At 45.2% G+C, this 15,195-nt stretch overlaps 1 protein-coding gene and 1 pseudogene across 1 annotated transcript; one reads left to right on the forward strand and one right to left on the reverse strand.

The window, feature by feature from the left end:
- Nucleotides 1-6,899: 6,899 nt before the first annotated feature.
- On the forward strand, nucleotides 6,900-8,843 carry LOC147460170 (histidine decarboxylase-like). The gene is made up of 2 exons (XM_086511678.1): nucleotides 6,900-7,335; nucleotides 7,737-8,843. Exons 1-2 carry the CDS (start codon nucleotides 6,907-6,909, stop codon nucleotides 8,841-8,843), a joined length of 1,536 nt encoding a protein of 511 aa, XP_086367804.1. The 5' UTR covers nucleotides 6,900-6,906.
- Nucleotides 8,844-9,788: 945 nt separating this feature from the next.
- LOC147460171 (peptide-N4-(N-acetyl-beta-glucosaminyl)asparagine amidase A-like) lies at nucleotides 9,789-11,568 on the reverse strand (annotated as a pseudogene).
- Nucleotides 11,569-15,195: the final 3,627 nt, after the last annotated feature.

The raw sequence follows: 15,195 nt of genomic DNA on the forward strand, positions 1-15,195 counted from the left end.
TCTCGCCAATCTCAAAAACCATAGGAATCTCCTGTCTTGGAGGGTCAAGAGTGGAGCTACCTTGGCAAGAGTGAACCACTACTTGCTTGGACTTGCTCGTATTTCTATTGGGCAAACCGATCCCAATCTTCTTGGATGCCTTCCTCAAAGCGTAGAGGAAAAAAATTCAGCCTTGAATTGAATCCAAGTCTTGTTGTAAGTTCCTTGCAAAGCTTTGGTATACCACCAAGTACTTGCAATCCCCTTGAGGTGTTTGGTCACATGCCTTACCTTTTGACACTTCTCAGAAATTGCCGTTTGCAAAGGCAACTTCATACTGTCAAATGAAAGCAATAGCTTTCGGGGCATATTCTCTTCCGTCAAAAGTATCAAACTTGATCGGAGGGTTCTGAGGTCTAAAGACCTTCATATCCTTCCCGAGATGATGGGATTTCTTGGCTATGGTTCTGGATTGATGTTCATGGATATCTTCTGAATTCTGAAGGATCTCGAGCATTCCGCTCCTTGGATTCTCTAGGTTCTTCAGCATCATGCTCTTATTGCCTTCTTAGAGAATCCCAAGTCTTGTGTCGACTTCTTGCAGAGAGAAAAAAAATTCCAACTCTGCGAGCTTTCTCCTGCAAGACTTAGGTTTCCACATGCTTACTTCTCTCTTAGCTTGTCATGGCTTCTTCCCGTATCTTCCCAGAGTCGTCCTCCTTTACAGAGAAAGAGAGGAGACCATGCTCTGATACCACTGTCACAAAAGGGAGCGCGTAACAATATAAAATATACTCAGATAAATAGAATTTATCTCTTATTATTGAAGCCAAAGGATATAGAGAGAAATAGATAGAGAGAGAAAGAGAGAGAGTGAGAAGATCGACACAGTACTGGGGACCAGAAGATGGGCTGGTCCCCCCCCTTAAAGAGAATTCTTTATTAGGGAGAATCTTTTTACAAGCACAAGAACCGGAGAAAACCCCTCCGTTCTAAATCTCTGACTCGATGGTCGTTCCTTCCCGTAAGGGAAATCCGAGAGACAAGCTCTCAATCCTTTTTCCGTCTGTACTCGAAGTTGAGACTCCGCAGACAATTTCCGAATTCCGTTTCCGGAATTTCCAAGCGTAGGCCGAAGCCTTCTCGCTTCTCCTTCGCGATGAAGTACCTGCAAACACACACGCAAACACACGACAACAATTCGTATGGCGAATCCACAATAGGTACCTGTCGCTCTTGCGCGAGAAAAGCGACTTCCGTGCTTCGTAGTCTCGCGATTTCTCGCGTCTTCTGGCGGCAGGGTCTTCTCTTGCTAGCGTTGGCAATCTCCCTTCGGTGAGGGCATGTGGTGCTTTTATAGCTCCTTCACCACGGCACGAATAGCTGCTCGCGGATAGATCGCAGCCGTTTTTTTTTTGATTTTTTTTTTTTTTTTTTTTCTGTTCTACCCGAAATAGGGAGAGAGAATTCGCTGGCTGGTTTTGTTGCTTTATTTTCTAAGTGGCTGCCCACTTATTAAGTGGACGGCCGGCATATTTTTAAAATTGGTCTGAACCTGCCCAAAAACTCAATAAAACCTTATAAGTTAAAATCAATGCTTTCATAGCACTTCCCAGGCGTCCCTGGATGCAACCACATGCACGAATGCAATGCAAACATAGATTTCTCGCGGGAAAGCGTTTGCTCTTCCCGAAAAACTCGTTCAAATTTACCGCTTTTTAAGAAAAGCTTCTCAAAACCCATCTTTATTCTTGTGCTTGCGTCTTTACGCGTATTCCTCTTTCCAATTCGGATTTCCTCTCGACTATGGATATCCCCTTTCCGATGCACCCGTCACCCACCTTGTGACGCATCAGGAATACCCATCACCTAGTCCTTTCCTACCGAACTTACGGTACAATCCCCTTCACGATGCTCTATGTCACCCATCCTATGACGCATCAGAGATGTCCGTTCCCGGATGGTCAGATACTTCTTCCCGATGCTCCCTGTCACCCATCCAATGTGACGCATCAGAAGTACCCGTTCCTGGTGGCCTTACAGATATTCTCGTTCACAGTGCTATCGTCATTACTTTGAATGACGCACTAGGAATACTCTGTACTCGAATGTCTCCAATGAGAAAAACCCTCACTTAAAATTCCAATAATTCATTTAGAATTATTTTTCCTTGATGTTCCAAGCGAGAAAACCCTCTCACTTATAAATCCAATAATTCATTTAGAATTATTTTTCTGTCAGATAAAGCCAATTTAGCAACAGTAACTAGTGAGAGTTTTACTGCCATCATTTTTTTTATGAGCGCTGATGTGTCAAGCTGCGGTTGAATTACTGATGCTCATGTGCCGTTATGTGGATGGCAGAGCCAAATATACTGATTGTTCTCATTACGCGTGCTGAGTTATCGTAGATCTAAGGCTAGGTTCACAAAGCGCGGCGGAAACAGCGCTCAGCAGGACGTGAGCCAATCATTGGTCACCGGCTTAGCAGGGGCTGTTCACAAGGCGCGGCGGTAGCTAAAGCTGAACATGCCAGCGCACGGAACAGTTGCCTCGATTTTCTTTCGACCCCCCCCCCCCCTCGCCAGTTGCTGTTTCCGCCCTCCACGTAGGCTTAATTGCATGCCAACTTGCAACTCAACGTTCCAAAAGACACCCTTAATGTTCTTTTTTTTTTCAAAGCAAACCTTAACGTTCTTATTTTTCCAACTATAAAAAGACCCCATTGGAGCTAAAGAGTCCTTCACATTTTTCACAGAGCACAGCATGAAGTTGCAAGGAGCATTTTGAGGCTTGGAAGCATCCACTGTGGTAATTTTTTTTTGCATGAAGAACCTCTTCTCTTCCTCTCCTCTTTTTTCATTTTGTGTCGACACAATGACGCAACTTCCATGTTCTTTGATATACTAACCTTTATACTCGTGTGTCTTGATAGATTGAAGATTGTTGGAGCGTTACGACGTGCAAAGTTTGTGAAAAGGTATACATGCTTATGTATTGAAGCACGCTCTATTTTAAATGTTTTTTGATGAGCATGTCCTAAAACTCTCTCTTGTTTGCTTGTGATGCAGGTAAGGTGACATGGAGTCCAACACCCCTCAATTTCATGATTCTCAAAGAGAGGACGATGACACCATTCTCTCTCAACCACAATTCTCCCAACCTTATTTCAACCCCATTTCCTATGCCCTCTCATGGTTTTACGGCCATGTTGAATTCTCCATCTCCAACCTCTCCTTTCATGATGCGCCCTTCCAACCAACCACCATATCCCTCACCTCCTCTAAGTGGCTCAAGCCCTAATTCTCCTATGCTACCACAAGCTAGTCCGAGCACTCCTCCCATTCTAATTCCGAACCATATACCTCCCCCCCCTCTCAACCTTCCAAAGGCCGTTCAAAAGCATCCAAGAAGAGATCAACCAATAATGAGGAGGTAGCCCAAGGGAGCCAAGTGCCATCGAAGAAGCCAAAGACAACCAAAAAGAAGGTTGTTGTTGACTTGGGGGACGATGATGACAACGACAACAAAGGGAAGGGCAAGTGGAGGGACTTTTGGGTTGACAGGGTAGATAAAGTCCATAATAACATTTCTGGCAATGACAGGAAGAGGACTTGCAAATGGTATGATGTGGTAGATGAATACTACCATGATAGAGCTTCGGTCACACCTCTTAGTCATGCTTCCTCAACCACCCAAGATCCTACTGCTCTTGGAGGTGACAATAGCGCTTTTTCAGAGGCAAAGATGTCGGAGCCCGAGAAGGCTCAAGCCTCCACCACTTCAACACGTCGCCCAGCTCCAAAGTACGAGGAGTCATTGGCCCAAATGGCCAACACAAGGAACCTACTTTTGGAGCATCTTAAAGACTCCTCTAAAGAACAACATGCCTTGGAGAGAGAGCGAATCTCCATTTTGGCTGGAATGCATGCCACCTTGAATGGATATCTTGACCTAGCTAGGAGTGCTGACAAGTAGAGAAACTCAAAGTCTTCGGCACTTATGCTCTATTTTTGGCTATGCACGCATAGAAATGTTTTTCTGCAAGGATATCTAGGCTTTATGATGTTGTAACCCATTTTATCATGATGATTAGTGTACTTTGTTTCCATGAAATTTCTATTTGAACACGAATACACACATGACAAATACAAATAATAATAGTACTAAGAATTCTCTATTTCTCACAATGTATTGTAGGAAGAAGATGGTTCTCTCCAAGGACTTAGCACTCCATTGTGCTTGGTTGTGTTGCTTGGCAATTAATGAGTTGCTTATGGAATCACACATGCGCAACGAGGAGGCTTTAGTTCAATCCTGGCTCCATGTGACACAATGCATGGCACGTTCTGTTGATTATAAGAAGACTGCAAATCGAAGGAGAGGGCATGAGCTTAGAAAAGCTTGGGCCTACCCTAGGCCACAACATTTTCTAAACGGCTATTTGTTGGGTGCATATTCGGCACGCATGTTTAAGCGGCGTCTACGGGTGAGCAAAGAAACTTTCCATTACCTCTGTGGTAAGCTTGCTCCTTTCTTGAAGAAGCAAACCACAAACATGAGGGAGGCCATAAGTGTTGAAAGTAGAGTGGCCACGGATCTCAATAGGCTTGCTACAGGAACAAACCTTGATCCCTTAGGTGATCTCCATGGGTGTGCTAAAAGCACAGTGTGTAAAATTGTCCATGAATTTTCTAGGGAAATTGTGACATCAAGCCTTAGGGATCTCTATATTAGATGGCCTTCAAACTCGCGTTTTGCCACACTGGCAAGTGAGTTTGAGGCAATACGACACATTCCCTTTGTAGTTGGTGCCATAGATGGTTCTCACATTCCCATAATTGCTCCAAGGGACAACCATGTAGATTACTTCAATCGCAAAGGGTTTCATTCAATCCTGCTACAGCTAACCTGGCCCCAAATTGTTCAATATGGAATTATGATGTGGGGTGGGCTGGGTCAGTCCATGACTCCTTAAACTTCACTAGAAGCGAGCTAGGGCAACGATGTACAAAAGGTGACTTGGGCAATTATTGTTTGGTGGGCGATTGCGCTTACCCAGCACGGCCTTATATGCTAGTGCCCTTCAAAGGATGCAAAGAAGGATTGTCACATGCAAAGTACTATTGGAATTTCATCCAATCAAGCACTAGGATGCCAGTTGAGAGAGCCTTTGGCATGTTGAAGGCAAGGTTTCGTATATTGCTGAAAAGATGTGACATGAATCTAAAATATGTGCCAGATGTTGTTGTTGCTTGCCTTGTGCTCCACAACATTTGCATTTGCCACGGAGAAAGTTTTGACATGGAATGGGTACGAGAAGCTGAAGCAGACTTGGCACTTATGGTTCGAAGGGAAGAGGATCGGAGAACAGCTGCCTGCTCCTTGAGGGAGCTATGTGCTACTAGGCCAATACAAACAGAGGACGCAATGGAACGTGCTCAAGGAGGCGATGAAGGTTATGACTTTGGTTCAGGTTCAGAGCAGCGAGACAATCTCGCTAGGACAATGTATAGAGAGCATGCAAGCGCCAATGTACAAGAATTCTTTGGCAATGATGTCTTGGCAGAGATGGATTCATCATCAATGGAAGCATCATCATCATTAGCTTCTTCCTCTTCTACGTAGAGCTTTGCAACGAAACCTTTCATTGTAGAATTGGCATGCTTATTATGTTTATGTCCTCTTTCAGCTTGTATCTCATGAGATTCCTTTAATACATCTTCAATGTAGCTTCTCTATATGTGTTTTTTCTAAAGGTTTTTATGTTAATCAAATTTCTCTTCCGCCACCCTGTGTGAATGCATGGTGCGGCGGAAGATATGTTGGTTCTCTATTTCCACCTCCTGTGTGAACTGATGGATGGCGGAAGAGTTGGAAATGAAGCTCTTCCACCTGGAAAAGGGTCTTTTTCTTTGCTATTTCCGCCGCCCTCTTGTGAACCCAGCCTAACTAGTAACGACTCTTCAAAACATTACTGTCAGTCATATGCAGCAGATGGACGGCTCAGATAGCCTGCCCCCTGACCCTCAAGGGTACTCTTCATCTATAGCATGGTGGAAAAGCACCAGGGTCCAGCAGCCAGCTTGCCATCTACAACAAGCCGCGTGAGTCATGTACTGTCTGTCTGTGACCTGTAGGCTGTCCCTCTCGCACGGGAAAACGCCCAGGGGCCAGCCTCGTCCATAAGTGTCACGGGCGCGACTCGAGGGATCAGCGGCTGAGAATCAATCGGCCGTTGATCGCCCACCCATTAAAATAAAAAATTGAGGGTTCCAACCGTCGCGAGCACCTCTTGAACCCACAACCTCCCTCTCACGAACCTGGAGCTCTATCCGCCTGCGCTGCTGCGCGTTGATGCAAAGCATGCGATTTCGCGCAATCAAATACTAGCCCCCCCCCCCGTTGCGTCGATTCGACGGTCCAGATCACGCGCATCGCCGCTCGCTTGCCCCTGCCGTCGATCCCTCGAACTGGACCCCGTGTTATTTATAAACGAGGAGGGGCCAGGGCCCAGCGGGCCAGCACGTTTTCCTATTACGTCAGCGAGTCATGTCTTTTTTTCAGTTTATTGTCGCTTCGCCTCTACTGTGCAAACTTGCAAAGTTCAAACTACAAATCTGCAAACGCTGCCTTCAAAGATCAAACTTCAAGCCCAAGTTCCAACTCTCAGAGTTCGCTCGAGCAGATCACTGCAGAGTGCAGAGATAATTCGAACGGGATCGGACAAGCACCATAAAACAAACAGTGACACCCAGCCACAGTCTGTATGCTGAATCCAGTAGCAATAAGTATTGAGTACTGCCAATATGCGCACCAGTGAAGAGGCTCCAGCTGGCACCTCATCGTTGCTGAACCTTTTTGGGGCTCTATAAACGGCACAGCCCTACAAGCCTTCTCTCCAACCCACGGCCAGCTTCATATAAGCATGCCCAGCTACCTTGTAGCTGCTGCTGATGGCTCTCCTGATGCAACCCGCGCCTGGAAGAGAAATACGACTGATGCCGTTGTCGACGATGTTGCACGGTCGGGCCTCCTCGCCGTGGAGGCCGCCAAACATGCCCTCACAGAGTACCTTGATAATATCAATGTGGAAAAGCATCCGGATGTGGATGGTGATCCTACCGACTCCTCCGTTGAGCCTGAGCAATCCAGCCCTTACCCAGACCCCTGGGGCATCCCTAATGCTTACCACATCTTCTACCTCTTCCAAGGGGGCTTGCCTGAGTGGAGACGCGCCCGAGCTATTGCCACCGCAAAGGACTACTATGCTCAGCAAAAGTCCAACCTCTTGGGCTACCAAACCAACTGCAACTTAAACTATGAAGAAGAGTTTGGTAGCTACTTGAATACTCACGTACGTCAATTTCTGTAAGTCATCTGCTTCGAGCCTTTAGTTCTCATCTTTTCGTGTCAGCCGAAAGTGTCTAGGCTTCTCTTGGTCTTCATGCTTGGTTTCTATGGTTCACACTCTAAAATAAAAATAATGTGTTGGTTGTGTGTGTATGGTGAGACTAAGCACAGCTGCATGGTCAAGAGGGCCCAGCTAAGCTTTGATGTTGGTGGATAGCTGGCCTTTCTCACTGATCTACCACCTTCAGAAACAAGCAAACAACTTACACATACAGAGAGGACAATAGTAAAGGAAATACAAAACTTAAAACAAAACCACGTGTTTCCTGGGATGATCACTTACAAATGCTGTGAGAGGTTTTGAAATTCTTCCTTGATTGCCTTGCTGGTCTGTAAAACTTGCAGGTGAACAACGTTGGAGACCCTTTTCAGGAGGGCAACTTTACTGTCAACAGCAAGTTCATGGAGCGGGCCGTGCTTGACTACTATGCCGAGTTGTGGCATGCAAAGTGGCCACACTCTGACACAGACCTTGAATCATATTGGGGCTTCATTCTCACCATGGGCTCAACCGAGGGCAACCTGTATGGCATGTGGAATGCTCGAGACTATCTTAGTGGCAAGAAAATCTTGGTGGACCCCGATTCATGGACTTCAAAGCATGGCAAAAGGGTGAAGGTGCGCTACTATCCGATCATCGTTTGCTTCAACTATGGCACCACTTTCAAAGGTGCCTACGACGATGTTGCCCTTGCTTGCGACAAGCTAAAGCCCATCTTGCTCCAGTACAGTCTGCTTGAAAGGAAAGTGTCTTGGCAAGATGATAGTGGCACAAAACAAGAAGACATCATGACTGGGTACTGGTTTCACATCGATGGAGCACTGGGGGCGGCATACATGCCCTATATAAAGATGGCCCATCATGGAGGTTTGGTGGACAAGAAGGGCCCCATTTTTTACTTCCGGCTACCCATGGTACACTCTATATCCATGAGTGGGCACAAATGGATAGGGGTACCAGCACCCTGTGGCCTGTACATGACCAAAACCAAGTATCAGATGAGTCCTCGGGACATTCCTGAGTACATGGGCACACCAGACACGACCTTCGCAGGCTCCCGCAATGGGCTTTCTGCAATTCTTTTGTGGGACAACATAGCCCGGCATTCATATGATGACCAAATAAGAAAATCCCTGTATCTAGAAAACATGGCAATCTACACGGAGAGTAGCCTGCGCAATCTGCAAGATGAGGTGCTCAAGGAGGATCTGTATGTGGCTAGAACGCCGCTGGCGTTGACACTGCGGTTCAAGCGGAAGAAGTACTCGCTGTCAAATGAGGATGTGGAGGGCAAGCGCTACTCACATGTGTTCATGATGGAGCATGTGACAACGGAGCTGGTGGATGCAATGGTGGAGGATCTGTCGAAGGAGGGGGCGTTTCCCGATGAGGACACCGCGCGCAGGCGTGCACCCACTTCTAACGGGATCTCTACGCGTGGTCGCGGATAGTACCATGGCTAACAACACTCTTTTAATTTAATTTAAGGGAAAATTACCAAAATACCCCTCTAGTTTGTAAAAATTCCCAAAATACTCTTGTATCTATTTTGGTTGGATTGTTCAAGATTTTTTTATCTTTATTCCTTTTTGATAATTGAGATCCATTTTTGCATGCTTGACATATAATTTGCCACAAATTATATGTTACTTTACTTTACTGTGCATATGGTAAGAATTCAAAAAGTGATAATGGTGTGTTCTTACCTCATGGCATAGTTTGTGCTGATGGATCGTTAACATATCTCCTCAAAGCTTTCACCAGAAGCTCTACGACCTCGTATCACAAATGAGATTTTGCATGAAAAGATGTATGAATGTAAATAGTTCTACATTATAATAAAAACAAAACGAGATGCATTTTGTGCATTTACGATGCTTGTGCCCATTAAAAAAAAGAGAAAAACCATACATATGTATGGTGTGGAGTTGGCACCGTTCTTCACATTTATAATAATATCGTAGGGAGCGTGCCCTTCTCCCGCCACTTTTATCTCCTTCAGTGTTGAAGGGGGACTTATGCTTCTCCTCCAATGTTAGAGGGACTTTCTTATGGTAAAAATACTACAGCTTTACAAGGAAGAACTCATTACCGATGTTTTATGAAGACATGTATCATTTCATGTTGCGTTGCCGTGGTGTATTGTGAACGTGTCCCTTTGTTGAGCATCACAAACATTATTCAACCTTTGTCACCCTCATCTACAAGCTTGCATCACAGAGAAGCTGCATTACTTTAGTTTACTACTTCCAAGCAGTTGACAACATCTGCAAAATCTGGAAACAAAGGAAATTATACACTTCACCAATTGAAAACATAGATAGCAAATCTTTTTGGCCATTAGCAGACAGATCACGACTTGTAAGAATTGGCATGTCAATTATGGCTGCCTTAGGCACTGCTTTACAAACTTAACATAGCACAGATCACGACTTGTAAGAATTGGCATGTCAATTATGGTTGCCTTAGGCACTGCTTTACAAACTTAACATAGCACAGATTGAATTCTTTTGTTGCTAGACTTAGACAGAGCATAACTTGCTAGAATCATCATACAAGAGCGTGGAATTCCGAGTCCTTATATCTCTTTTGTAGCATCCATAGCTGCCCTCAGCATGATATTGTTGCTGCAATGCCCCGAGCCCTGCCACAACAGTGCTGTCCACAACAACTATCTCGCCCTGACCTTGCTGGCTGTTATTCAAAAGGGAGAAAGAGCTGCCTGCATTGGTAAAAATTGATATCTACTTGTTGAATGCATGGCTGAAGTTGCAGTTAAATACCAAAGAGCTATTAGCTCCCTCATAATAGAGGCATGACAAATCAAGGGGATATGTGTAAAATGAGTCTTGAAGAACGACCACCTTGGATGGGGCTTGCACCTTGATTTTGCCTTTGTTATCAATCGTTTGGCTCGTTGTTTGCAAAGCAGAATTATTCAAATAGATTTGGATATTTTTGTACTCAAGAGCATATGAAGATGACACGGAACAATTGCCAGCTAAGGAAAGCACAACACCCTAGTACGAAAGAGTTATGTTGGCCGTTGTATGCAATGACCCATTTAGCCCTGTAAAGTCCAATCTAGAAGAAGTTGAGTAAGAGGGTGCCGAATAACTGACTAACTTTCCACTGGTTTGTGTCGCATTTTCATCCAACCAGAGATGAAGGGACCCATGAATGAGCCATTCACCTACTGTGTTTTCCACTCTAAAATCGACAGAGCGCTGTTCCCCATTCACAAGGGATCCTACAAAAGGAGTCAGGTCGAACTCATAAGTGGGTAAGTCAAAAGCTAGCTCCAATTGTTGCTGCAGGGCGCCGGTACAGATTTATGATTCACCCTGTATACACAACAGGGAAAGGCCAAATAGCGGCAACAAGATGGCCATCGAGACGAGCTTGAACTTCTCGAAAAGGCCCATTTCCAGCAACACCAGTAAGGTTGTTGCTTCTGATATATTCATTGGATGGATATACCAAGATTCGTCATCGCCGTGAAAAGACACGTAAACTTCCAGCACCGCTTTGTGCACATTGGCCGGGACAAAAAAGCTTTTGCTGGGTAAGTAAGAGTCGTTTGTGATGTGGAACCAGTGGCCATTGGGTAGAGGGGACTATGACGACAAGGGTAACACTAGATCTGCAGGTGGGTCTGTGGATTTTGAATGCCCAGAAAAAAAATCAAGGGTGAGGGTGAAAACACCTGTTAGTTTGTCGGTCACAAGATTTTCTAGTTCAACCCTGATGGTCTGCGGCTTTGCAAGAACAGACTCATACTTTGTCACGTCCTTCTTCACTTCCCAGACAATACCTTCCTTTGACCTCTTCCATAGCTAAGGCTTTCACATTATGAAAGGTATGAGCTGATGAAGCCTCCACAGAGACCAAAGAGTCCAGCTCCGCAGCTTGTCGACGGCCATCGCACCCTTTACAACTGGAGTATGCCTCAGATGAGCGTTCATGCGTGTGTATGTGTGTATGCTGCAGGGAGGAATTCTTATACTTGGCAACCACATTATCCTCTACAGCTGCGGCGCCTGCCAGGACTACCAAACCCTGCAAGGGGAATGTTGGTGTCATGAGCCGCTCGTGGAAAAAGGACGAAAATGGGGTTTCGGAAGAGGAAAAAAGCAGAAAGCAGAATGGCAAGAGCCGGAGAAAAGGCTTCCCCATGAAGGCATGTGAAAGAAGGGTGTGATCACCTTCTGCTGTGTTGAGACATGGCGGAGCAAGACAATAGCTCTCTCTCTCTCTCTCTATAAGTTGCTTGGCCGCCATGCTTTTCTCTCTAAAAACGCCGCCAAGCCTCGCAAAGTCTGCGAGCTTTATAAACGCTCAGCTCTCGTTCCTTTTTAAAAAAAAATTATTTACCTTGTTCGTCAAATCAATGGATGCCAAGTGGCATGCCTCCTCTTGCTCCGTTCCAAAAATCAGCATTAGATAATCAAGGTAAAAAGGCAATTCTGTCTAAAGACAATGAAGCAATTCATCTCCAAAGCCTACATAACGACTCAAATTCTGGATTTAGCATCTTATATTGATAAGCAATGAGTCTTCTTATGAAAAGCTACAGATTTTTTAATCTTCGGAGAAATTTGATTTCACAACTAGGGGTTTTTTGGAATTTTGGAAAATTTGAAGGGCATTTTGGGAATTTATGACAATATTGGGGGTGTTTTGAGAATTTTTGAAATTTGAGGGGTATTTTGGGAATTTCCACAAATTAGAGGGGTATTTTGGTAATTTTCCCTTAATTTAGTTTAATGCTCTCTCTTTCTCTCTCTCTCGCTCGGGATTCTTTTCTCTACCGGCAGGTCTCTGGCAGGTCTCGCTCGCTCTTACCATTTGTGTGTGTGTGTTTATACATCTCCCCATCGCACGCACACACACAACGGACACTTGTTTATGCATGCTCAAATGCCGGTGTCCCACTCCGTCTTCGGCACGCGTATGAGAGAGAGAGAGAGAGAGAGAGAGAGAGAGAGAGTTGGGGAGGGGGGGCTAGCTTGAAAGCTCAAACTCTAAACATGGAGCGGGACTTGAGCCTCGCAAAACCAACATGCCATTTTAGCGTGGTTTGACATAAAAGAGAGAGCGTTGGGTTGACGATGCTGCACTTTCAAATTAAAGCTGACGACGTCTGACAATAGCCACCCCCCACATTGCACTTTTTCGCATCTCTCTCTCTCTCTCTCTCTCTCTCTCTCTCTCCCCCAAGCTCAAATGGCAATCTTATACAATACTTCAAGCTCACTCATGAGTACACATGTCTCTCTCATTTCTCTATTATCGCTTTCGAATGTCTCTCTCTCTCTCTCTCTCTCTCTCTCTCTCTCTCTCACTCACACACACACACACACACACACACACACACACACACACATTCATTGCAAGCTACTTCTTCGCTTTGGCATTCATCCACCCACACTCAAACCGACCCTCACACATGTCATTACCCTTCAACACTTAACAGCCACATTGATATTTGATACATGCAAAATGTAGGACACATACACACAACCATAGACATATCCTGCAACCAATGCACTCCTTGAGACAACATTGCATCTCGAGAGACACACTCGCTTCAAATCCACTGAAAACATCCCAGAGCATATGTGATTGCATTTGGAGAGACACCCTCGCTTTGGATCTGCCAAAAACATCCTTGGCCAAGCGTATGGAGAGACACCCTCATCGAACATAGCCCATAACTTTAAGATGCAAGCATATGTGATTGCATTTGGAGAGACATCCTCGCTTTGCATCTGCCCAAAACAGCCCAGACCTTGAAGATGCAAGCGTATGTGATTGCATCTAGAGAGACACCCTCACTTCACATTCGCCAAAAACAACCCAGACCTTCTTGACCTTAACCCTGCTGGGCATATCCCGCAGTGAGTGCACTCCATGAGACAACATGCATTTGAGGAGACACCTTTGCTTTGCATCAATTGAAAACAACCCAGATTGTATGTGATTGTATTTGGAGAGGCACCCTCTCTTCACATCCACTGAAAAACGCTCAGAGCTCCTTGGCCCTAACCATGTTGTGCATATCTTGCAATCAATGCATTCCAAGAGACGACATCCCAAACACAAAGATCCTCGAGCACTTTTGAATTCTTTTGCCCATATCAGCATCTTGTGTACTGCCACATGCCTTCAAGGTGCAAGTCTACATCATTGCATTTGGAGAGATACCTCTCTTTGCATCCGCCGAAAATACCTCTCTTCCTGACCTGACTCTATTGAACATATCCTGCAATCAATGCACTACTTGAGACAACATAACCTCGCTTCCCATCAGTTGAAAACTGCCGAGAGCATATATGATTGCATCTAGAGAGACACCCTCACTTTGTATCTGCCGAAAACAGCACAGAGCTTGTTGGCCAAGCTTATGGAGAAACACCCTCCCGCCCAAAACAACCCGAAGATTCATGATGCAACCGTATGTGATTGCATCTGGAGAGACACCCTCGCTTCGCACCCGTCGAAAATGGCCCAAAGCTTTTTGAACCTGACCCTATTGGGCACTTTCTGCAATCGGTGTACTCCATGAGACAACATGCATCTGGAGAGACACACTCCCTTCGCATGAGCTAAAATCAACCTAGAGCGTATGTGTTTGCATCTAGAGAGACGACATCCCAAACATGAAGCTTCTCAAGCACTTTTTGTGCTTTATGAAACCTTTTGCTCATATCAGCATCTTATGTAATGCCACATGCCTTCAAGGTGCAAGTGTACATCATTGCATTTGGAGAGATGCCCTCTCTTTGCATCTGCTAAAAATACCTCTCTTCCTAATCTGACCCTATTGAATGTATCATGCAATCAATGCACTCTCTTCGCATCAACTGAAAATAGCGGAGAGCATATGTGATTGCATCTAGGGAGACACTCTCGCTTTGCATCCGCCCAAAACAGCCCAGAGATTCAAGATGCAAGCGTATGTGATTACATCCGGAGAGGCACCCTTGCTTCGCATCTTCACAAAACAGCCCAAAGATTCAAGATGCAAGCGTATGCGATTACATCTGGAGAGACACCCTCGCTTCGCAAGGTACTTCGCTTTGGTATTCATCCACCCACACTCGAACAATCCATCCTCAAATCGACCCTCACACGTCATCACCCTTCAAACGTTGAGAAGCCACGTTGATATTTGATATATGCAAAATGTAGGACACAGACACAGAACCATAGAGATTAGAAGCCTCAACCATGGACATATCCTGCAACCAATGCACTCCCTGAGAAAACTTGAGAGACACACTCGCTTCTCATCCACCAAAAACAGCCTAGAGCATGTGTGATTGCATATGGAGAGACACCCTCGCTTTCCATCTGCCGAATACAACCCAAAGCTTCTTGGCCAAGCATATAGAGAGAGACACTCACCAAACACCGCCCAAAGCTTCAAGAACCTGACCCTATTGGGCATATTCCACAATCAATGCACTCCATTAAACAACATGCATTTGGATAGACACTCTCCCTTCGCATCAGTTGAAACAACCTAGAGCATATGTATTTGCATCTAGAGAGACACCCTCGCTTTGCTCTACTAAAAAACGCTCAGAGTTCCTTGGCCCTAACCAAGTTGGGATTATCGTGCAATCAATGCATTCCAAGAGACGACATCCTAGGCACGAAGCCCCTCAAGCACTTATTGTGCGTTATGAATTCTTTTGCTCATATCAGCATCTTGTCTAATGCCACACACCTTCAAGGTGCAAGTGTACATCATTGCATTTGGAGAGATGTTGTCTCTCTGTATTTGCTGAAAACAGC

This window comes from Adiantum capillus-veneris, chromosome 4, assembly GCF_014529385.1.
Source record: "Adiantum capillus-veneris isolate H3 chromosome 4, ASM1452938v2, whole genome shotgun sequence".
Taxonomy (NCBI): domain Eukaryota; kingdom Viridiplantae; phylum Streptophyta; class Polypodiopsida; order Polypodiales; family Pteridaceae; genus Adiantum; species Adiantum capillus-veneris.

Bases quoted from the DNA above. Each gene is read 5' to 3' on its own strand.
- LOC147460170 (XM_086511678.1), top strand. From the start codon at position 6,907: ATGCCCAGCTACCTTGTAGCTGCTGCTGATGGCTCTCCTGATGCAACC. The intron at 7,336-7,736 runs GTACGTCAATTT...TAAAACTTGCAG, and splicing joins GTAGCTACTTGAATACTCAC to GTGAACAACGTTGGAGACCC.